Source organism: Ornithorhynchus anatinus, chromosome 2 (genome assembly GCF_004115215.2).
Source record: "Ornithorhynchus anatinus isolate Pmale09 chromosome 2, mOrnAna1.pri.v4, whole genome shotgun sequence".
In the NCBI taxonomy this organism is placed as follows: domain Eukaryota; kingdom Metazoa; phylum Chordata; class Mammalia; order Monotremata; family Ornithorhynchidae; genus Ornithorhynchus; species Ornithorhynchus anatinus.
Window position 1 is genome coordinate 73,493,961 of NC_041729.1, and position 25,069 is coordinate 73,519,029.

Sequence of the window (25,069 nt, forward strand, 5' to 3'; positions counted from 1 at the left end):
TGCTGTGTGACCTTGGGTAAGTCACTTCACTTCTCTGTGCCTCAGTTACCTCATCTGTAAAATGGGGATTGAGACTGGGAGACTCATGTAAGACAGGGACCGTGTCCCACCAGATTTCCTTGCATTCGGCCCAGTGCATAGTAGTGTCTGGCACATAATAATAATAATGTTGGTATTTGTTAAGCGCTTACTATGTGCAGAGCACTGTTCTTAGCGCTGGGGGAGATACAGGGTAATCAGGTTGTCCCACATAGCAAGCCCTTAACAAATATGATAATAATAGTGATTATTATTATTATCATTAATAATAACGAATGAGTAAGCAGCCAGAGATGCATCACATTGTGCAGTGCAAGGATGGTCTGTGCCTAGGCTCTCAGAGTAATGCTGGTAACCACTGGAAAAACAGCAGGGCCAAATTTGTGCTCTACACAAAGTAAGCGCTCAGTAAATACCATTGATTATCGGTTCACTCTTCCTTTTGCATCGTCTATGCACTTGGATCTGTGACCTTTGGACATTCGATACTCCTTTCACCCCCAGCCGCACAACGCTTTTAATTATATATTTTACAGATTATTTACTCGTATTAATGTCTGTCTCCCCCTCTAGACTGTAAACTTGTTATGGGCAGGGAATGTGTCTGCTAATTCTGTTGTACTCTCCCAAGTGGTTAGAATAGTTCCCTGCACATAGGAAGTGCTCAATAAATACCACTGATTGATAGATTGATGAATGAACTGAGAGTAATCTGTTAAAATATATTCCCACAGTTGTTGTCCTAAAGTGGAAGTGAAGCTTATATTTTCAAAGGAAAAGAAGGTTATTTTGTATCATCTTTTTTTTTCTGTCTTTTTTAATGGATCTATGTTTATACTTTAAGCTCCTGTGAGGGAAAGTCCTTGTGAGAATAATAATATTTTATGTTTTAATCAAATGCCCTTATGTGAAAAAATTAAGTCCCTCTTCCTTTTTATTAAAATGCTTGTATAAAGTGAAGCGAATAGAAAATTGAAACTATTTTGCACTTATTTAAAAATCCTTTATGAATTTAAAGGCACCTAGGTACATAGCTGTTATATATGTAGGTATGTATATTAGTATCTGTCTCCTTTAAACTGTGAGCTCATTTTGAGCAGGGAATGTGTCTGTTGTTGCACTCTCCCAAGCGCTTAGTACCGAGCTTTGCACCCAGTAAACACTCGGTAAATACAGCTTGGCTCAATGGAAAGAGCCCGGGCTTGGGAGTCAGAGGTCATGGGTTCTAATCCCCACCCCTCTGCTTGTCAGCTGGGTGAGTTTGAGCTAAACCCCCTTTCCCTCTGCTCCTCCCCCTCTCCACTCCCCTTCCCTCAGCACTGTGCTCATTTGTATATATTTTTATTACCCTATTTATTTTGTTAACGAGTTGTACATCTCCTTGATTCTATTCATCGTGATTATGTTGTCTTGTTTTTGTCTGTCTGTCTCCCCTGATTTGATTGTAAGGCTGTCAATGGGCAGGGATTGTCTCTATCTGTTGCTGAATTATACATTCCAAGGTGCTTAATACAGTGCTCTGCACATAGTAAGCGCTCAATAAATACTATTGAATGAATGAATGAACTTCACCTCTCTGGGCCTCAGTGACCTCCTCTGTCAAATGGGGATGAAGACTGTGAGCCCTACGTAGGACAACCTGATTACCTTGTAATAATAATAATAATAATAATGGCATTTGTTAAGCACTTACTATGTGCAAAGCAAAGGTTCTAAGTGCTGGGGGGGATACAAGGTGATCAGGTTGTCCCACGTGGGGCTCAGTTTTAATCCCCACTTTACAGATGAGGTCACTGAGGGCTCAGAAAAGTGACTTGCCTAAAGCCCCACAGCTGGCAAGCGGTGGAGGAGGAATTAGAACCCATGACCTCTGACTCCCAAGCCTCGGGCTCTTTCCACTGTGCCACGCTGCTTCTCTTGTATTCCCCTCCCCCCAGCGCTTAGAACAGCGCTTTGCACATAGTAAGCGCTCAACAAATACAAAGATAATTAATAAGTGCCTTTAAATTCGTAACGGCTTTTTAGAGAAGTGCAAAAGAGCTTTCCCTTTGGAGCACGAGGGAGCGCAGGTGGAAGGAATAAAAGGAACCAAGAGGCCGCTGGAGGGAGACTGAGATAAATGTCAAACCGGCGAGGCGGGAGGGCGGGTCCCGCACCATCCCCACTCTCTCCCTCCTCTGCCTCAGTTTCTCTGCTCGCTCGAGGTTGGCGAGAGGTGGACGGGGACCGCCCCTGAGCTCCAGGGCAGGGGCGGGGACGCATCGTGGATCAGTGGAAAGAGGCCGGGCTGGGGAGTCAGAGGTCATGGGTTCAAATCCCGACTCCTCCGCTTGTCAGCTGCGTGACCGTGGGCCAGTCACTTCCCTTCTCTGGGCCTCAGTTCCCTCCTCTGTAAAATGGGGATGAAGACTGTGAGCCTCACGTGGGACAACCTCATTCCGCGCTTGGAACAGTGCTCTGCACCTAGTAAGCGCTTAACAAACACCAACATGATTAGGAAGCGCTCAATAAAGGCTATTGAATGAACGCCCCGGACACCCCTGAAGCAGCGTGGCTCAGTGGAAAGAGCCCGGGCTTGGGAGTCGGAGGTCATGGGTTCTAATCCCGGCTCCTCCATTTGTCAGCTGTGTGACTTTGGGCAGGTCACTTCACTTCTCTGGGCCTCAGTTGCCTCATCTATAAAAGGGGGAGTGAGACTGTGGCCCCACGTGGGACAGGGACTGTGTCCAACCCAATCTGCTTGTATCCACCCCAGCGCTTAATAGAGAAGCAGCGTGGCTCAGTAGAAAGAGCACGGGCTTGGGAGTCAGAGGTCATGGGTTCGACTCCCGGCTCCTCCACTTGTCAGCTGGGTGACCTTGGGCAAGTCACTTCACTTCTCTGGGCCTCAGTTAAGCAGCATGGCTCAGTGGAAAGAGCCTGGGCTTGGGAGTCAGAGGTCACAGGTCATGGGTTCGACTCCCGGCTCTGCCCCTTGTCAGCTGTGTGACTGTGGGCAAGTCACTTCACTTCTCTGGGCCTCAGTTATCTGTAAAATGGGGATTAGCTGTGAGCCTCACGTGGGACAACCTGACGACCCCCTATCTCCCCCAGCGCTTCGAACAGTGCTCGGCACATAGTAAGCGCTTAACAAATCCCACCATTAGTATGATGAAAATGGGGATTGAGACGGTAAGCCCCACGTGGGACAGGGACCGTGTCCACCCCAATCTGCTTGTGTCCACCCCAGCGCTGAGTACAGTGGCCGGCACACAGTTAAGCGCTTAACAAATACGGGGGGCGGCCCGGAATCCCGGGGGGGGGCTTCTTAAACCCGCCCCCTCCAGCGAGCCCGCCCATTCCGGGCCCGAAAAGGGAGGGAAAGGAGGCGGGCGGGCCGCGTTGTAAGAGACAAGTGTCGCGCTCGCCCCTTCGGAGGCCCTGACACGTCCTCCTGGGGGGCAAGAGGACGGAATTAAGCCGGCGGCCGCTGCAACAACTGCAACGGCGGCCGCTGCAACAACTGCAACGGCGGCCGCTGCAACGACTGCCACAGAGGCCGCTGCAACAATTGCAACAGCAGCAGCTGCACCCACCCGCTCGGCCAGCAGCCTCCCCGCTCCGCATCCAGCCTCTTCTCTAGGGATCTCGGACCCCCAAGGCCGATGATCGTTTTGTATTTTTTGGTTGCTTTCTTTGCACCTCGGAGGGGGATGACAAGGAGCCGTCCGGCGCTGCCTTGACGAGGGCCGGTCCTTCTTCACCTCCCGTCACCCCGCCGCCGGGAGGATGGATTATAATAAGCCCGGAGAAGGAGAGCCGAGTGGCTGCTGAACCTTTCTATTATTCATTCTTCTTCTTTTGCTGCCAACTCCATAATAAAACCCCGGAGAAGGAGAGCCGAGTGGCTGCTGCACCTTTGTATTATTCGTTCTTCTTCTTTTGCTGCCAACTCAAAGCACCCCGCCAGACCGGACCTCCAGGGAGGGGGCCCCAGGAAGAAGGATTAAAAGAGCTCGGCGTTCAAGGGGAGGGGCGGGCTTCGTGCATGGTCGGGGGGTGCTGCTTTGGGTGGCCTCGAGGGAGTTGGGGAGACACCTCTCCCCCCACCAGGGGCTGGAGGTTGGGGTGAACACCCCTTTTTCTGGGCGCCGGTTGGAGGTGTAGGGGAGCTGGTCTGCTATGACAGGTCTGGTCCCCCGAGGCCTCACCGCGTTGTACGTGGCAAAGTTAGAGCTGGAGCGGTAGCATCTTTGGGGCATTTGCAGGGACGATCGATCCGTTGGGGGGGACGAGGAAGGTTCGGGTTCAGGGGTTGGGGGGCGGGGGGAGGTTCGCCTCCCCCCCCCGACTTGTCGACCCTCTTTGATGACTCCTGGAGGCGGTGGGTCCATGAAAGACTGCGAGTACAGCCAGATCAGCACGCACAGCTCCTCTCCCATGGAGTCACCCCACAAAAAGAAGAAAATCGCAGCCAGGAGGAAATGGGAGGTGTTCCCGGGGAGAAACAAGTTCTTCTGTAACGGGAGGATCATGATGGCCCGGCAGACGGGCGTCTTCTACCTGACTCTCATCCTCATCTTGGTCACCAGCGGACTCTTCTTCGCTTTCGAGTAAGTGCAAGTGAATCCTTCTCTCCTTCCCCTCTTCTTTTTTTTCCCCCTCCCCTCTTTCCTTCCATCCCCCTTTACTTTCGATTTCCAGCAGCAGTGGCTCTAATGGTTATATAACACAATCTCGGAATTTAGGGGTTGCTTGGAAAGTAGATGGATAGTCAGGCTCCTCCTCTGGACCCCGGTGGATGAGGGAGGGAGAGAGGAGGAGGAGGAGTAGGAGGAGGGTTAATAATAACCATTCATAAGAATTGTCTTTGTTAAGCGCTTACCAGGTGCCAAGCACTGTGCTAAGCGCCAGGGTGGATACAAGCAAATGGGGCTGGGCACAGTCCCTGTTCCTCTTGAGGCTCACAGTCTCAATCCCCGTTTTACGACAGGGTAACTGAGGCCCAGAGAAGTAATAATAATAATAACAATGTTGGTATTTGTTAAGTGCTTACTATGTGCGGAGCACTGTTCTAAGCGCTGGGGTAGATACAGGGTAATCAGGTTGTCCTACGTGAGGCGCACAGTCTTCATCCCCATTTTGCAGATGAGGTAACTGAGGCCCAGAGAAGTGAAGTGACTTGCCCACAGTCACACGGCAGACAGGTGGTGGAGCCGGAATTAGAACTCATGACCTCTCGACTCCCAGGCCGTGTTCTGTCTGCGACGCCATGCCGTAGTCCGGGCACCTCTTTGGCATTTTGGGCTCCAGGGGTTTAGGATGAGTGACCATTGATGGTTGCCCATTTACTGCGCTCTTCACCTGGTACCACCAGGTCCTGGCCAGTCGCAGAGTTGTAACCTAATAGTCATTGCCTTTTACGTGGGTTTCATTTTGAACTTTAAGGCAACTTGAATTTTTCATCTGGTTGTGGGCCGGGAACATGTCTGCTGTTGTGTTGTACTGTCCCAAACGCTTAGTATAGTGCCCTGGGGACAATAAGCGCTCAATAAATACAACTGATCCGGTGATATTTTGGAAATATGATTATTTACATCATTGTCTGCCTCTCCCGATAGACTGTAAGCTCACTGAGGGCCACGGCCCTGTCTGCCAACTCTTTTGTAGTCTACTCTCCCAAGCGCTTAGTGCAATGCTCTGCATATGGTAAGAGCTCAATGGATACTCGCGATGATGATGATATTTTGGACCCCCTGGGTTCTCATGAAACCCTAAACTGACAACATGCCTGCCACGGAAAAATGGAGAGTAAAGAAGGAGTCTTCCATTTCAGCCTAAATTGCAGCCCTCCCAGTGTGTAGGCAGAGGGCTATTTTTAATTCTGGTTGAGCTCTCAGTCTTTTGAATAACCAACGTTTCATATGCCCCCACTGTGTGCCATGACAATTGGAAAAGTTGAGGGCTGGTAAAGTTCTTGGGCAGTGCGTGTAAGTAGGAAATACATTCAGGAACAGGTGACCGGATATATCAGGCCTGTGGGCAGGGAACGCGTATTCCGATTTCTTCATTATTACTTTCCTAAGCGCTTAGTACAGTGTTCTGCGCACAGTAAATACAGTTAATGAAACTTGCTCTAAGTAATTGTATTTATGGATCGCTTACTAGGTGTGGAGCACTGTACAGAGCACTTGGGAGAGTACTGTACAACGGAGGTGGTAATAGACCCGATCCCTTGCCCTCTGCGTTATGAGTAGCGGAAGAGTGTACAGTACTCATAGTGCCGTTTACCACCTTAGCCTTAGGCTAGCTGACTTGTACCCTATTGGAGAAAGCCTGCTAGTTTATCAGTGTCTTTATATTTTTGATATTGAACCCTGCATTTTAGTATAGGGGTAGGGTTGGGATAGTGAATATTATTTCCCCCCATTTCTTTCACTCATCCTGACCTCTATCTGTAGCAGAGTAGGCTTTTTCAAAACTTTTTACAGTCCTTGACAGCAGTATCCCAAGGCAAAGATGCACTCTGTCTTTCAGCCAAAGGAGATAGACTTTCAGTCGAATGGGGTTAAAATCCACAGAACTCAATTCAGGAGAATGATAAGAACTGAAGTTATCTGACTTTATGCCTGGTGCTTGTTGTACCTTGTGTGTCCATGATCATTTGGTAAGTGACTAACTTAAAGCCAACCAAATGTCCTAGGGGGAATTATTTTGCATTTAAAAATTCTCCTAGAGTGAACACTTTAAAACTGCTGGAATCGATTGTGGGTTTTTTTTCAATCAATCTCTATATTTTAAAACTATTTTATTAGTTATATAAATAGGTTTTCTATTTGTGGGCTTGTAGTTTAGTAATTTATATTCAGACTGAGGAAGATTCTATATGAGAATACATGAATTTTATTGAAGAAGTGTTGGGAACTAGAGACTGTGGCACTGGAAGTGAAGTCTGGAGAGCTGTTTTATTTTTGGCATGCCCTGTGATATTGGACCAGTATCTTCGCATACTTATTCTCAACAAAACTGAAGAAACAAGATGGAGACAATAAATAGGTGGTTTTCTGGAGATGAATCAGCTCTTATGCAAGTTCTGGGAACTAGAATATTAGGTGATATTTTTAAGGATGGAATGATCTGTTTTTAGTGCAGTACTTCAAATTTCAAGAGCAGGGACAGAATTGCTAATTTAGTGGTTATTATTATGCTGGGTTTTGTCTGTGGTGTGTACAGTAAAGTGTATTGTGTGCTGTATGAAAGTATCTAGATGCCTACTCTGTATTTTTTTTGAATCTCCCATCTATTACTTTGTAATTTCTTTCCCTTTAAATTCAGGAACTACCCCAAATCATAAATGCAATTTCATTTCTTGAGCACTTTACTCATACTGTGGTTTCTTTTTTCAAGTGAAGAGGTCCCAAATGCCCTCCCTAGAAGGTTGTTCTAGAACTGCCATGTGTCAGTATTGTGGTAATGTTCTGGTGAGTGCAGAAATAAATGTGTGCATTGCGATTTTACAAGCATCATTTTTATATCATCTACGTGGGATGTTCTCTATGGTATTCTGCAGCTCAGCCATTCCAAACTCAAGATAACACGAAACCTTTCCTGAATGTTGTTGTGCTTAGGGATCATTGCAAGGGCCATATTTCTACTGCTTCTGTCTAGGGAAATTTAATTTTCTTAAGAAAGCCCTTTCACCAGGAATCTTACTCCCATTGGCTTGAAAGCACTCAGTCAGCTCTCCCCTTTCTATCTTAGCTCCCTGCTCTCCTCCTACAACCCAGCCCACACCCTTTCCTCCTCTAACACCAACTCACTCACTGAAGGTTGAGCTCGCCACCGGCCACTTGCCCACATCCTTCCTCTGGCCTGGGACTCCCTCCCGCTTCATACACAATAGACCACCACTTTCGCCACCTTTAAAGCCTTATTAAAATCACATCTTCTTCAAGAGGCCTTCTCCCACTAAGACCCCATTTCTCCTACACTCTGTCCTTTCTGTGTCACCTATGCACTTGGGTCTGTATTCTTTAAACACTGGATATCCACCCACTTCTCAGCCCCACAGGATTTACACATATATCCAGAATTTAGCTTAAATGTCTGTCTTCCCCTCTAGACTGTAAGCATCTTGTCAGCAGGGACATGTCTACCAACTCTGTTCTTTTGTGTCCCCTCAAGCACTTAGTACAGTACTTTATATCTAATAAATGCTTCGTAAGTACCGTTGTTTCTGTGCTGCAAAATCAGTATGATAAAAGATACTGAAGTTTAAAAATGGCAAATCCAATTTACACTCAACACTGGAGTTGAATTGTAAGGTTTTGTTCTGAGGCACATCAAGGAACCCTGAGGGTCTCACTAGAAAGTCTTAACATTCAAGGAATGCTATAGCGCAACCTTGCAGTGGATAGTGAGAGATGAAAAATATTAAATTCTCAGGTAGGGAATAGGAAGCCTTAGTGAAATATAGAGAACTGACCAAATGCAATGATATGTGATTCACTTCAAATTTTGAAGTACTCCCATAGTCGGAACCACGAGGAACAGCCAAGCCATGGGATCTGTTGTCAGCCTTGGTATTTTTAAGCAGAAAGTGGAAGCATTGCTTAAATAGGCTTTTCCTTTACATATGGAGTGCAGAGGAAATGCCACACCTTTTCAGAAATGCCATAATCATCTCCAGCCTTGAGAAGGAAGTCAGAAAAAGCTTATAGCATCCCTTTGCTCACCACTGCCAGCAAGGTGCTCGTCCAAGCCCTTCTGAAGAGGCTGTTGCACAACATGATTGACCATGTGCTTGCAGAATTGTAATATGGTTTTAGTTAGTCACTACGGAGATCATCTATGTAGGCTGGGTGACTGCAGGAACCAGCATTAGAAGCCCTATCCCAAATTATTTTAAGTCTTTTGGGCCTCAAGAATTTTGTGTAATTTGCCTTTAAATGGTAGTCTGTGGTGGGGGTAGAAAGATTTATCTCTTCAAGTCTTAACTATAAATAGACATTTAGGTCTTTCTTTCAAAAGTATCTCCAAATCTATCTCTCAAGGCATGCATTTTACAATAATGCATTTGACACATTAGAAATCTCAAGCTGGCAGCTATTTTACAGGCTTGGCTACACATACTACTTCTCAGAAATCCTGAGGTTATTTCATGTTGGCATGACTGGAAACATCAGAGTTGATGATGTCTTGTCTGATCCTTTCTCCATCATGAACAAATAAAGTGATGGTATGTTGCAAGTCCAGTTTTATTCAGCCAAATTCTAGCTAAATATGTGCCAGAAGACTTACCAAAGGTCATGGACTAAAGCAGATGCACAAGAAACAGCCTACACACTGCCCACGCCCAAAAAATGAAGCCACATGGTCTGTTACAGGCCATGAAACCTGTGCAAAATCATTAATACACCCAGGAGTATACAAATGTTCTTTGGGTTCAAAGATGATACAGCTGATGGTAAGATTTTATCTGTATCGGTAAGTATGGCTGTAAAGACAGATGAATGACCAAGCAGTAATTCATTGCACACTGTGTACATGTTAAAGTCATTCTTTGCTATAGTGTTGCAATTGGTATTTTCAGTGTCAGGCACTTTCAATAATCTATCTCTTGACACAATTTTCTGAAAGATTCTGTTTAAAAAATAAGACATCTCATTCACAGTTGATGCATGTGAGACTTTTTGTTTGCTGTGGTGGTTTCCCATGGGTTCATAGATGAACTTATTGTTTGAGGTTAAACTTGATAGTGGCTTGGAAATGTTTCCTCTACCTTCTTTGCTTATAATTCTCATACAGCTGTAGCTTGAGTAGCCTGCTCTCCTCAACTGTACTCCCATTAACCACCAGCAAAACTTCTGCTCTGATGAGCAATGCTTCAATTTTGATTAGTGCATATGAACTGTATATGGAATTGTTCAAGAATCAGAAGTGATATTTTTGCTAGGTCCGAGGTCTCTCAGCTGTTAAGAAGATTGATCCCTACATTAGCCACTCTATTGCCTTTCAGCTTGGTCTGAAGTTTTATCAATCAAAAATGGTATTTATTGAGCACTTACTGCCTGCATAGCTCTGTATTGAGTGCTTGGGAGAATACGATATAATAATAATAATGATGGCATTTGTTAAGCACTTAACTATGTGCTAGGCACTGTACTAAGCACTGGGTTGATACAAGCAACTCGGGTTATAATAGTTGGTAAAGACGTTCCCTGCCCACAGAGAGCTAACACTCTGGCCACAATATGCCACATCAGCACTATACTCTGTTAGACTTACCGAGGACCTGATTTCAATTTGTGATTTCTTCAACCATCCATTCATTAGTGAAGAGTGTGCTGTCTGAGTAGTAGAAATGAGAAAAGATTCAATTCTATCCTGTAAATCATTGGTTGTTTGAGGGGAATTTCCAGGTCCAGGCTCTACATAACTGTACATCACTTTACTTGAAGAAGACTGAAATTAGCTTTGGAAATGTAGTATTGCATCTGTTTCTTCAACCAGTAATAGATGTAGAGGCATTACCTAGCACCACACAGAGTCAGCCTAAAGATAACTTAGTGGCACTGGGTTAAACAGCAACAGATAAGCTAAAAGAAGAGCAACCCACACATGGCATATAACAGAAACATGAAGCCACCTCTCTCTCTCTTTCTCTCTTTTTTTTCTCTCTCTCTCTTTCTCTGCCTCTCCTCTTATATAAACGTGTCTGAGTTGAATAATATCCATCACTGGCGTGTTCAAAAGAGCTTCCTATCTTAATAAAACTTCTGCAGATTTCAGGAAGTAACGTGGTTAAAGTTGTTCAAAAGGGATGGTTGGAGGCAACTTTTGGCCTGTCTACATGACACCAAAATAGTTTTCTTGAGCAACACAGCAGTGGAAACGGTTGTGGGCGGTAGGGCCCTGGTGTCAGAACTGTCTTCTTCCGGCGAGACATTTTAGTTCAGGGTTCACGTGGAAACTGATCTGTGCTGTTGCAGCTGTGGTGTTTATTAAGGGAGACAGGTGCTTTAGTCCATCAGAAATGCTGCCGATTCCTTGAGTCAGCTTTTTAATTGCAGCTCAACCTGCCTTGTCAGCTGGGCATGCCCGTTTCTGATTGTTCCATCCCTGGAGGAGAAGCAGCGTGGCGCAGTGGAAAGAGCACAGGCTTTGGAGTCAGGGCTCATGAGTTCGAATCCCAGCTCTGCCACTTGTCAGCGGTGTGACTGTGGGCAAGTCATTTAATGTCTCTGTGCCTCAGTTCCCTCATCTGTAAAATGGGGATTAAGACTGTGAGCCCCACGTGGGACAACCTGATTCCCCTGTGTTTACCCCAGCGCTTAGAACAGTGCTCTGCACATAGTAAGAGCTTAACAAATACCAACATTATTACAGTGTTCCCTGGAAGATGAGGCTGGGGAATGGAGTGGAAAGAGATGACAATTCAGGTTCAGAGCCTCAAAAGATCAGAAGAAGAGCAGGGACTGAGAGAGACAAGGAAAGAAAGAGAAGCTTCAGCTGTTTCTTGGGTAGATTTGTTCTCCCTGGCAGATAACCTGCCCATCTCTAATGCTCTCTTTAATCATTGCTCTCCTCAGGACTCCCCATCCTGCTCTGATCCAAGGTTTTGAAGCTGCAGATCCTGGCTGCATTGGCCTTGCCCATAAGGCATTTACTTGGATAGACCGAATGGGAATTTGTTTCAGCACTTAGGTTTCCTTTTTGCTTTCATCTCATTTTGTTACAGAAAAACGGGCTTGGGATAAATAAGATGTCGAGTTTTTCTTGTGCGCATCAGGTAATGGTCTCCAAAGGATTTGTTCTCACAGAATACCCTCAAACCCCATTCCATTTTTCTAATAGCTAAACAACTGCTCCAAAACTCCCTAGAACCTTCCAATATCAAGTATGGATTAAAGCTGGTTGAATATATGTCATTATCCCAAGATTTTAAGTGATTGAGAAGGCAGCGGAGAGGAGAAGCAGTATGCCCTAGTGCAAAGAGTTTGGACTTGGGACTCAGGAGAGCCTGGGTTCTAGTTTTGGCTCTGCCACCTGCCTGCTGTGTGATCTTGGGCAAGTCACTTAACTTCTCTGTGCCTCAGTTTCTCTCTCTGTAAAAATGGAGATAAAATACCTGTTCTCCCTCTCCCTTAGACTACAAACCCGATGTGGGACAGAGACAATGTCCGAACTGCTTATATTGTATTTACCCCAGTGCTTAGTGTGGTTATTGGAACGTGCATAATAAATAGCACAATTATGATTATGTCTTGCTATTCCTTTTGGGAATATGGAAATAAATCCGGACCATTCATTATCATAGTTAAAAGGCACTGATTGAGCACCCATGAGGTGTTTGACCCTGTATTAGGCATAGAGTTTGACATCCAGATCCTGAGAATCTTATAATCCACTGGGGGAAACTGTTGTAGTAGTTCAGCATTCAGTACACTGCCTGGCATATGGTAAGCGCTTAACAAGTACAATTGTAAAAAGTAGTAAGCACCCACTTGGTATAGTGCCCTGGGCTGCTTGGCACTTGGGCAGTATAGAATGAAGTAATAGATTGCTTGTCCACAAGGAACTTACTCTGCAACAAAGGAGGCAAACAAATATTTACAATTGAACGAAAGAAATGACAATAAAATGCATATAAGTACATTTAATTCATTTAAGCAGGAACTTTTTTTTTAATGTTTTGGGACCCTAGATTTGTGCCCAGTTTTATATTAGTTGGGAAAAGCTTTTCTGCAGGAGGTGAGTCTTGATCTGAAACTATCAAGGAGGGAATTAGGCAGTGTTATTAAGGCACTTGTTAATGAATATTCCCTTAGGCTGCATAGGCAGTAGCATTCACTAGAAGCTGCAAGGAACCAGTAGGAAATAAGTCATTATCATACTTGTTACACACTTACTATGTGTCTAGCACTGTTCTAAGTGCTGGGGCAGATACAGGTTAATCAGGTTGGACACAATCCCTGTCCCATGTGGAGCTCAGAGTCTAAGTAGAAGGGAGTAGGATTCAATCCCCATTTTACAGATGAGGTAACTGAACCAGGAGAAATTAAGAGACTTACCCAAGGTTGCACAGCAGACACGTTCCAAAGCCAGAGGTCGTTTGACTCCCGGGCTGTGCTCTTTCCACTAGGCCGCATTACTTCTTTATTAATACCACATAATAATTGTGGTATTTAGTTGCTTACTATGTACCAAGCACTGGACTAAGCCTTGATGAGGTTAGTGTGAGTCTACCCTATCAAATAAAGCAGCATGGTGTAGTGGATAGAGCATGGGTCTGGTAGTCAGAAGATCATGTATTCTAATCCTGGCTCCACCACTTGTCTGCTGTGACCTTGGGTAAGTCAGTTCACTTGTCTGGACTGCAGTTACCTCATCTGTAAAATGGTGACTGAGACCATGAGCCCCATATAGTACAGGGACTGTGTCTAACCTGATTTGCTTGTATTCACCCCAGTGCTTAATACAGTACCCTGGCACAAAGTAAACACTTAACAAATACCATAATTATTATTATTATTATTATCTCCCATATGTGCCATTGCCCCCACCAGCTTCTTTTCTCTTCTCCAACTCCTTTCTGCATTGCCCTGACTTGCTCCCTTTATTCATCCACCCTTCCAGTCCCATAGTACTTATGTTTATATCTGTAATTTCATTTATTTTTATTAATGTCCGTCTCCCCCTCTAGACTGTAAGATCACTGTGGGCAGGGAATGTGTCTGTTATATTGTTATTGTGTACTCTCCTAAATGCTTAGTTTAATGTTCTGCACACAGTCAGAGCTCAATAAATATGACTGATTATGTATTTCTCCCATTGTTTTGAACCCCACTGATATATAACAACAACTTCTGGGGTCTTGTACAACTTGGAAATAACTAATTCTACACATTGTAATTTTCTGTGACCATCTATCACTGGATAGGAAGTGTGGCCTAATTTTTCTGCCAGGACTAACTGCATCCTGCCAGAACACAGGAGGGACTCGCTTTCACCTGCATTTTGAGGCTAAATGGTGGCTGAACGGCACTGTGGGAATTGGACTATGTGGAAGCTTCTGTAAGGATACATCTGAACTCTACAGGGATTCTATGATCCCATGTGCTTCTCAGGAGGACTGGATACAGTTCCCCAAAACTTTCCCAAATGAATGTAAAATGTAAATTTTGCCATACTGCTACTACTACTCAATCAATCTTATTTATTGAGCTCTTACTGTGTACAGAGCTCTGTACAGGGTCAAACACCTCACGGGTGCTCAATCAGTGCCTTTTAACTGTGATAATGATTGGTCTGGATTTATTTCCATATTCCCAAAAGGAATAGCAAGACATAATCATAATTGTGCTATTTATTAAGCACTTATTAAGCACGTACCAATAACCACACTAAGCACTGGGGTAAATACAATATAAGCAGATCGGACATTGTCCCTGTCCCACGTCGGGTTTGTAGTCTAAGGGAGAGGGAGAACACTTCCTTGAGTACTTGGGAGAGAACAGTAGAACAATATAACAATTGGTAGTTTTGTTCGTAGCCCACAGTGAGCTTACAGTCTGGAAGATGAGCTTACAGTAGGGACCATTGGGCACTACATTTATATCCCTCCCTCCCTCCCTGCCGAAACAGCTCTGCAGCACTTAATACACTGCCTGTCACCTAGTAAGTACTTAAATATCACAATCATTATTCCAGGAACAACCTTGGGGAAAGGGGAGGGGGAGTGCTTTCAAGATGTAAACTCTTTATCTAGATAAGTAGTTCTACTCTTAGTAACTCCCCGCTCTGGTATTTAAGTGCTTACTGTGTGCCAAGTACTGTATTAAGCACTGGGGTGGATACAAGCAAATCAGGTTGGACACAGTCCCTGCCCCACTTGGGGCTCACAGTTTAAATCTCCGTTTTACAGATGAGGTAACTGAGTCATGAGAAGTGAAAAGACATGCCCAAGGTCACACAGCAGACAAGTGGCAGAGCTAGGATTAATAATGACAGCATTTCTAAAGCACTCAATATGTGCTAAGCACTGTTCTAAACACTGGGATAGATAAAGATTATCAGGTTGTCCCATATGGGCTCACAACCTTAATCCCCATTTTACAGATGAGGTATCTGAGGTACAGAGAAGTTAAGTGACTTGCCCAAAGTCACATAGCTGACAAGTGGTGGAGGCAAGATTAGAACCCATGACCCTCTGACTCCCAGGCCCGGGCTGAATACACTACGGCATGCTGCTTCTACTACACCAGTGGTCCTACACCTGCCCGTTTGCCCCATGGCATGTGACACCTAGGAAAGTGTTGAGACCGAGTGACCGCCTTGCCAGTTGGGACCCTAATTTCTGGCCAGAACTCTATGTGTCCTGGCCAAGATCACGACGAGATTCCAACATGTTTTTTAATTGCAGCGAAAGTACAGTCAGCCCTTAAATGCTCCAAGTGTCAGAACTGGGGTCATGTAGTCATTAGTGCAGACCTGACCTGGGGAGAAGTGGAGTGCACATCTCTAATCTCACTGGCACAGAAGCACCAGGCAGTGTGACCGTGGCTTCTCTGTGGACAGAGTGTGAGTGGGGCCTGCCTCATTTGATTCTCCAAACCCTGTTGCTACAAGAAGGAACCTCAGCGAGACATCTTTCTCCTTGCCAGGAGGAGTTGTGATGTGTTATTGACTATTTATGTTAAATTACTGATTGTTGTACATAATGGGTACGTCAAGTGTATTACATAAAATGTTGTTGTGGTTTTGTTTGTTTGTTTGCTTTTTAAAAAAATCTCAGATTAAATAAATGAAACCCATCTGGCTTTGGTGCACAGACACTAAATGAAGCTGCCTGTGTTTGATATCTGCTGTCAGTTTTGACTCGATTGAATTTTTGAGGCGTTTAAATTTTTGAGGTGGCAAAGGCATCTAAAAATAATTATAAATTAGCACCTTCATCACAACTGGGGCTTTTATTTAGTGATAGTTTCTAGAGCAGTTGGCAGGCTGTTCCATTGCCTCTCAGTTGACTGGGCAGTCTCAAGATGAGAATTAGGTAATTAATGACTCTGATTTGTGGACTTTTGAGTTGGTCTCAGGGGTTTGAAAAATCATGTAGTTTATCATCTTGAAGTGGTATTTCTTATTTTGGGCTTCTAAAACTGAGCCTTTCCCAGATAATGTTAGATGGTAGATAAAGGCATTTTTGAACATATAATCTGCCAAAGTTAGTTTCTGTGGCTATATATGGTCTATTTATCTTTACTGCCAAGAAGAGGAATTTTTTACTGGATTATTTCACACAGTCACCGAACTGATAGACATTCTTCTTTCCCCCTCTTTAAGATGACAGGGACCATTCCAAATCAAATCCCAGAACAATCCTTCATACAGTTAATGCCAGCTCCTCTGATCAGGGTACTGGTGTTTGGCTTATGTTGTCAGTTACAGATTGTATACCTATTTGAAGAGATGAGCTTGCAGTTTCTCAAAGGTAAACAGGTACTGAAAATGAGAGAGAGAGAGAGAGAGAGAATAAATAAGAATACATGCTCCAAGAAATTCCAAGGAAATTCTAGCTCAGGTTTTATAGCTCCAGAGAGGGGTGGCTTCTCATAACCCCTTCACCAGAACTTTTAAATAGAAAATAGTCAAAAATATGAGCATCTTGGTGAGTCACCAGTCAAGAGAGGATGGAGGTTTGCTTGAAGTAGACAGTGAAGAAGGATCTGGATGAAAAAACCCACCAGATGCATTAGGACTGCGAACTGTAAGCTCATTATGGGCAGGGAACATGTCTGCTGATTCTGTTGCATTGTACTCCACCAAGTGCTTAATACAGTGCTGGGTACATAGTAAGTATTCAAATTCTGTTGATTGACTGGTCCAGTCGCCGGGAGCCAAAACTGTGCCCCTCCACATAGCATAAGGAGGTAGCCTAGACGTAAGGTGATATGTCAGGTACCTCAGCCAATCAGTGGTGTTTATTGAGTGCTTACTGTGTGCAAAGCACTGTACTAAATGCTTGGGAGAGTACACTACAACGGATTTAGCAGACATATTTCCTGCCCATATTGAGTTTACAGTCTAAGACGTATAGGTGAGGAAGAAGACCAATAAGAGAATGTTGACCCTGCTGAAGTCGGCTCCATACCCAGATCCAGGAACACCTGAGGGAGAGCTGTTGGCATGTCAGGCAAGGAAAATTCTGGGGTAGTACGTGCTGAACCTCAGACTTTTCTCAAGCATTCACTCACTCATTCGTATTTATTGAGCACGTACTGTGTGCGAAGCTCTAAGTACTTGGAAGAGTGTAATATAATAGTAAACAGGCACATTCCCTGCTCACAAAGAGCTTACAGTCTAGAGGGTGAGACAGACATTGGCTCGTTGTGGGCAGGGAACATGTCCTTTTATTGTTGTAATGTATTCTCCCAAACAGTACAGTGCTCTGCACATAGAAAGTGCTCAGTAAATATAATGGAATGAATTAATATAAATAAATACAGTTACAGGATCAGAAAATGACCAGAGGCAACTGGAACCATCATTAAGAAAATGTAGTTTTCCTTTGTTTCAGATCATTCATTTGTGAAGTAAACTTTTAACTTCTGTATAGGCAGGCATGCTGCATCTATGTAACTTTTCTTAAAACCATCCAATAGCACATTATGGTGTTACGTTTGCTGCATTTTATATGCTCAGAAATGACCTGATCATAGCTATAAACTCATTATTTTGATGCTGGGGACAACATTTTGGAAGAAGAGTACTGTTCATAATGATTTTCCTATTTTGGCTTTCATTGCTTCCAATCCCTTCTTAAATTTGAGGTTCTGAATATATTATAGAGTTTCATTAGCTAATGAGATCTTACTTGCTAAACTAAGCCAAGGTAATGAGGTCTGCTGAACCAATCAACTCTGACATAATGAATCTTCCATTTTTGTTTGCTTGTTTCTTCCCAACCCCCACCAAAACTCTCTTGCATTTAAATTTATACCCTTATTACATGAAGTTTGGATTTTTAGTGGGATATTAAAGCACTTGGAAATATAATTCTCTTTATCTCCTAGAACCATCACAAGCTATCCATCCTCCTCCCCGGCCTTAGGATAATGTGACATTTTGACCTAGCGTATAAATCAGTTGAAATAAGGAAATGAGTTCTAGTTTCTTCTCAAACCGCATTTCATAAATGTAGAATGGAGAACCAAAATGCCTTAATATTGTAGAAATCTGAGTATTACACAACATTTCCATGCATATCTGTAACTTCTATTAATGTCTGACTCCCCTTCTAGACTGTAAACTCCTTGTGCTTAGGGAATGGATCTACCAACTCTGTTGTGCTGTACTCAACCAAGTGCCAGCAAGAGCTCAATAAACACTACTGATTGTTTCTCAACACTGAGACCTGAAAAATTTTCATATTGCAGTAGGAGACCTCTTTGTATTTTACCGACCGGATTGTAGAGAAGCAGCGTGGCTTGGTGGCAAGAGCTCGGGCTTGGGAGTCAGAGGTCGTGGGTTCTAATCCTGGCTCTGCCACTTGTCTCCTGTGTGACCTTGGGCAAGTCACTTAACTTCTCTGTGCCTTAGTTACCACATCTGTAAAAATGGGAATTAAAGAAAATGTGAGCCTTACATGGGACAATCTGATTACCCTGTATCTACCCTAGCACTTAGAACAGTGCTCTGCACATAATAAATGCTTAACAAATAACATTATTATTATTATTAGGAGGTTTTCCAAAGTAGAGTAAAAGATGGTGGCATGGCTTTTTTGATACACTTGGATGGATTTTCTCTTTTGAAGGTAATATTTAGTTCTCAATGTGAAGATTTTCCACACTGTAACTAATCTGAAAAAACCTGACATCTCTCACATAATTCAGTGGGAACATGGGCTTCTTCCATTTCCCAAGGACACAGCATTGTTTTGTCAAAAATTAGATGGAAAACTTTAGAGCAAGGATTTTGTGGTTGGTTGAAACCTTTTTATGTTTTAAAAGGTCCCATTCAAAATATGGTAAATAAAGTGAACAGCATTTATGTATGTATCAGTAATTTATTTACATTAATGTCTTTCTCCCCATCTAACCTGTGGTCAGGGAATTCACAGCCTCCGGTGTGTTTACCAACAGTGTTATAGTGTACTCTCCCAAGTGCTTATTACAGTACTAAACACAGGGTAAGTGGTCAATAAATGAGTGACTGGTAACAAGGATATTCTGACACACCATTGACAGCTGAGCATTGATGGAGTAAGCCTCCCATATCAAATCAATGACATGCCAAGTGTTGGTTAAACCAGTCATTGCTTTTTTTCCCCCTTTTTTGTGGTATTTAAGTGCTTCCCCCTGCCAGGCACTCTACTAAGCCCTGGACCCTTTTCTAAGCACTGAACTAACCTTACTGTACATGGAGTCAGATCTACAGACTGAGAAGGGGTTCAAACCCGTAAGTTTTCCCTACACAATGATGCAGGTCTAGCCAGTCCTTGCTATAGGAACAATTTGAAATCTTTCTCTAACCTTTTTCACAATGTCTTAACAATTAATCTCCTTTTTGGTGTTGTCATTATCCATGTGCCCTAGTTGATATTTGAGTTTTTCATCTTCATCAACATATATTCATATTAACCTGCAGAAATGAGTTGTTCTTTCTGGACTGTAAGCTCATTGTGGGCAGGGACTGTGTCTGTTTATTGTTACACTGTACTCAAGCTTAGTACAGTGCTTTGCACACAGAAAGCTCTCAAGAAATATGAATGAATGAATGCGCTTGCTTAGAAAGAAGGGGAGAGTAGATCAAGGAGAATCCATGAACAATGAAGAGCTGCCTCTGAAATGCTTTACATCTTCTCTACTTCATAACAAGTTCATTAATAATTGTCATTCATATTATGAACCAAATGTATTCAAGTGTTAGAATACTTTCCTTCCAAGTCTCTTCTTATTATTGTTATTGTGAGACAGGTGTGTGTGTCTCTACTGCTTTGGATTGCCTGTGCCATTGCTCTCCTTCATTAGCTCAGGCTTTCAAGCGTTGGCTAAGATTTCATAGTGATTAGTGGGAAATGCACAACTGTTTTTCTTTTTTCAAGTATTATTCAGATCATTCAATCATATTTATTGCGTGCTTACTATGTGCAGAGCACTGTACTAAGCACCTGGAAAGTACAATTTGGCAACAGAGACAATCCCTACCCCAGAGTCTAGAAGGCGGGAGGATACAGACAACAAAACAAAACAAGTAGATAGGCATCAATAGCACCAATATAAATAGAATTAAAGATATATACACATCATTAAAATAAATAGAATGATAGATATGTACACAGACACAAGTGCTGTAGGGCGGGGAGGGGAATACAGCAGCGGTAGGGTGTCGGGGTGATGGGGAAGGGAGGAGGAGCAGAAGAAAAGAGGGACAGTCTAGAAAGGCCTCCTGGAGGAGGTGAGCCCTCAGATCATCTCTTAGAAACCTGATTTTAAATGGTGTTTATTGGATGCTAAGGGCTTTTTGCTGAAACTTGTAAGTAAACATCAAAAATACTTTGGTTTTCCTGTGTACAGTCTTAGAGTGTGTATATGCATATATTTTGGATTTATGTCATGAGCAGCCTGTTGAGTGTCATCATTTAACATTTTGTTCTAGTTTCACTTGACATCTACAGAATGGCCCTCTCGAGATATGCTGCTGTTTGCTTGGCAAAACTTCAGTTTATATATCTGGTTGGTGTCAGTTGCTTGCGACTGATTGTGGCTTGCCTGCTACTTTTTTCTGTTAGTAGACCACTGCTCTGCTGCATTGGTTCAAGTTGTGCTTCATTATACCTTTGAAATATTTCTTCTGCCCTCCTTATTCATATAAGCTCACAATAAGCACACAGTATAACAGCTGCTTGGGGATTTTGTTGATAGCTGTCCATCTCACAAGTCCTGCCCAGTGAAATTCTGTTACACTGAACATTGATTCAACCCCTTTAGGCAGGCTGTGTTGCTGGGCTTCATTATTGGTGGTGACCCAGTCTTGTCATTTGGTTTTGAGTGTGGCATGCACTTCTATTTTTAACCACTCAATCTCCAGTGGCTCCTTCCCCTCTGCCTTCAAACATGCCCATGTCTCCCCCACCCTAAAAAAACCTGCTCTTGACCCCATTTCCCCCTCCACTTATCGCCCTATCTCCCTACTACCCTTCCTTTCCAAAATCCTAGAACGAGTCATCTACAATCGCTGCTTAGAATTCCTTAACTCCCATTCCCTCCTGGACCCCCTCCAATCTGGCTTCCGTCCCCTCCACTCTACCGAGACTGCTCTCTCTAAGGTCACCCATGACCTCCTTCTTGCCAAATCCAGTGGCTCCTACTCCATTCTACTCCATCCATCCAGTGGTCCTCCTTGACCTCGCTGCTGCCTTTGACACTGTCGACCATCCCCTCCTCCTCCACACCTTATCTCACCTTGGCTTCACGGACTCCGTCCTCTCCCGGTTCTCCTCTTACCTCTCTGGCCAGTCATTCTTGGTCTCCTTCGCTGGCGCCTCCTCCCCCTCCATTCCTTTAACTGTTGGAGTTCCTCAAGGGTCAGTTCTTGGCCCTCTTCTGTTCTCCATTTACACTCCCTCGGTGAACTCATTCGCTCTCACGGCTTTGACTACCATCTCTGCGCAGATGACACGCAGATCTACATCTCTGCCCCGTCCTCTCCCCTTCCCTTCAGGCTCGCATCTCTTCCTGCCTCCAGGACGTTTCGAATTGGATGTCTCCCCACCACCTAAAACTCAACATGAGCAAGACTGAGCTCCTCATCTTCCCTCCCAAACCCGGTCCTCTCCCAGACTTCTCTATCACCGTGGATGGCACGACCATCTTTCCCATCTCTCAGGCCTGCAATCTCGGTGTCATCCTTGACTCGTCTCTCTCGTTCACCCCACACATCCTATCCGTTACCGAGACCTGCCGGTTTCACCTTTAAAATATCGCCAAGATCCGCCCTTTCCTCTCCACCCAAACGGCTACCTTACTGCTACGGGCTCTCGTTATATCCCGGCTAGACTACTGTGTCAGCCTTCTCTCTGACCTCCCTTCCTCCTCTCTCGCCCCGCTCCAGTCTATTCTTCACTCCGCTGCCCGGCTCATCTTCCTGCAGAAACGCTCTGGGCATGTCACTCCCCTTCTTAAACACCTCCAGTGGTTGCCTATCAACCTCTGCCCCAAACAAAAATTCCTCACTCTAGGCTTCAAGGCTCTCCATCACCTTGCCCCTTCCTACCTCTCCTCCCTTCTCTCTTTCTACCGCCCACCCCGCATGCTCCGCTCCTCTGCCGCCCACCTCCTCACCGTCCCTCGGTCTCGCCTATCCCGCTGTCGACCCCTGGGCCACGTCCTCCCATGGTCCTGGAACGCCTTCCCTCCTCACTTCCGCCAAACTGATTCTCTTCCCTTCTTCAAAACCCTACTTCAAACTCACCTCCTCCAAGAGGCCTTCCCAGACTGAGCTCCCCTTCTCCCTCTACTCCCTTTACCAGCGCCCCCACCTCTCCGCAGCTTAACCTTCTTTTCCCCCCATTTCCCTCTGCTCCTCCCCCTCTCCCTTGCCATCCCCTCAGCACTGTACTCGTCTGCTCAACTGTATATATTTTCATTACCCTATTTATTTTGTTAATGAAATGTACATCGCCTCGATTCTATTTAGTTGCCACTGTTTTTACGAGATGTTCTTCCCCTTGACTCTATTTATTGCCATTGTTCTTGTCTGTCCGTCTCCCCCGATTAGACTGTAAGCCCGTCACATGGCAGGGACTGTCTCTATCTGTTGCCGACTTGTTCATTGCAAGCGCTTAGTACAGTGCTCTGCACATAGTAAGCGCTCAATAAATACTATTGAATGAATGAATGCAGGTGATGTGATGTAATAATGATAATTAGTTGTTAAGAGTTTACTGTGTGCTAAGCACTGTTCTAAGAACTGGGGTAGATAGCATTTAATCAGACTGGACACAGTCCCTGCTCCTATGTCCAGTCTGATTAAATGCTATCTACCCACACCCTTAATCCCCATTTTACAGATGAGATAACTGAGGCCCAAAGAAGTTAAGTGATTTGCCCAAGACCTGTGGCAGAGCCAAGATTAAAACCCAGGTCCTTCTGACTTCCAAGCCTGTGCTTTATCCAATAAGTCACGCTGCTTCTAACTGCTCAAGAGTTTAGGTGATGTTTGCAGTAGGTCCTGTCTCTCAACCTTATAGAAAGTTGGACATTGTGACTTCGAGAAATTCAGTTTTGTCCGAAGCTTGATCAAATGATGGTATTTATTGAGCACTTACTATGTGCATAGCACTGTTCTAAGCACTTGGGAGAGTACAGTGCAATAGAGTTAGCAGACACAATCCCTGCCCGCAACGAGCTTGCAGTTTAAAGGGGGACAGAATAAAAGGTGTCAAGTGGGGGCAACGAGGTAATCACCCTCAGAGACTGAGTTGGCTGGACTGGCTCATGGCCTTAGGCAGCAACTTCAGCACAGACACCTCTCAGAGGGGCCCTGTCACACCATCCTGCAGCTTCCTTCCCCTGTGCTGTATCCACTAAGCCACTCTGCTTCTTTTAAGATGGTTGAAGCAATGAGGGTAATTCTTGTCTCTTGAATCAAGACAGTAATTGAGTACAGCTGGCTTCATTAACTCCTATTCCCATTATCAGTGGTGGCAGAAAGAAACCTTAAACTCTGATTTGACCTTAGGATCTTCATAAATTTATTTTGCAGCCAAATGTGTTTTATTATTTGACAGTTGCTAATTGTGCCAAGATATGTCACAGGTCTTGCCCCTGGTTTGTCTGCCACTTTCTTTTTCCAGTAATCCATAGGTAAGCTAAATCATTTTAATTTTTATTTCACTGTGTGTTTAAAATCTTCTACTGTCCTCCACATATGATCCCCACTAAAGATCTCACAATGTCCAACTTTTTATAAGGTTGAAAGACAGTACATACCACAGACATCATATGTAATCTCCTGAAAAGTTAGAAGCAGTGTGGCATATTGGATAGAGCACAGGCCTGGGAGTCAGAAGGATCTGGGTTCTAATCCTGGATCTGCCACAGGTCTGTTGTGTGCCCTTGGGCAAGTCATTTAACTTCTTTGGGCCTCAGTTACCTCATCTGTAAAATGGGGATTAAGAGGGTGAGGCCCATGTAGAACTGGGACTTTGTCCAGCCTGATTAACTGGTATCTATCACAGTGGGTAAAGAGCTCTGACACGATGTGGTCTGAGGCTAAATTGTAATTACAGCAGTTTGTGGTTAATAATATTTCTTCTGTAGATGGTCCAGTCAAACTAGTTAGAATTGGCTTTCCTTCTATATTTCTGGAAAATGGTGATGATTGTGGTAATCATTGAAATCCTCTGACATTTTGTCTTGGCCCCTCATGTTGAGGAAATGCCTGTGGAGGTGCTTCTCACCTAGTATGCCATCAGCTCTGGGAGATTTGCTTGGATGATATTGGACAGCAAAGGAGACATGTTTATAACTCCTCATCCTCGATTTTGGAAGATGTGCTTAAAAGAGCTTTGAAGTATGATACTGTATTAGCATACAATTATAATAATAATAATGATAATAATTTTGGTATTTGTTAAGCGCTTACTATGTGCCAAACACTGTTCTAAGCGCTGGGTATTTACAAGGTAATTAGGTTCTCCCACGTGGGGCTCACAGTCTTAGTCCCCATTTTCCAAATGAGGTAACTAAGACACAGAAAAGTTAAGTGACTTGCCCAAAGTCACACAGCTGATACGTGGCAGAGCTGGGATTAGAACCTATGATCCCTGACTCCCAAGCCAGTGCTCTTGCCACTGAGCCAAGCTGCTTTTTCAAGTGTCGTCAAGTCATTTCCAATTCATAGCGACTCTATGGATATACTTTCTTCAGAATGTCCTGTCTTCTGCCATAATCCGTAACCTCTCTAATGGTTCTTCTGTTATCGTTGTTGTGGTCTCTATCCATCTAACTGCTGGTCTGCCTCTTCCATGTTTTCCCTAGACTTT

General features: G+C 44.2%; 1 protein-coding gene across 3 annotated transcripts in view; it reads left to right on the forward strand.

Annotated features, from left to right (window-relative positions):
* Positions 1-3,376: 3,376 nt before the first annotated feature.
* The window catches only part of ZDHHC14 (zinc finger DHHC-type palmitoyltransferase 14), a 287,105-nt gene continuing 265,412 nt past the window's right edge, over positions 3,377-25,069 (forward strand). For 2 of the 3 annotated variants that reach the window (XM_029057930.2, XM_029057931.2), the window contains exon 1: positions 3,378-4,631. In XM_029057930.2, coding sequence (XP_028913763.1) covers positions 4,387-4,631 — 245 coding nt within the window. In that variant the 5' untranslated portion in view covers positions 3,378-4,386. Of the gene's footprint in view, positions 4,632-25,069 lie in introns of all 3 variants that reach the window. The other variant, XM_029057932.2, reaches the window with a different exon arrangement.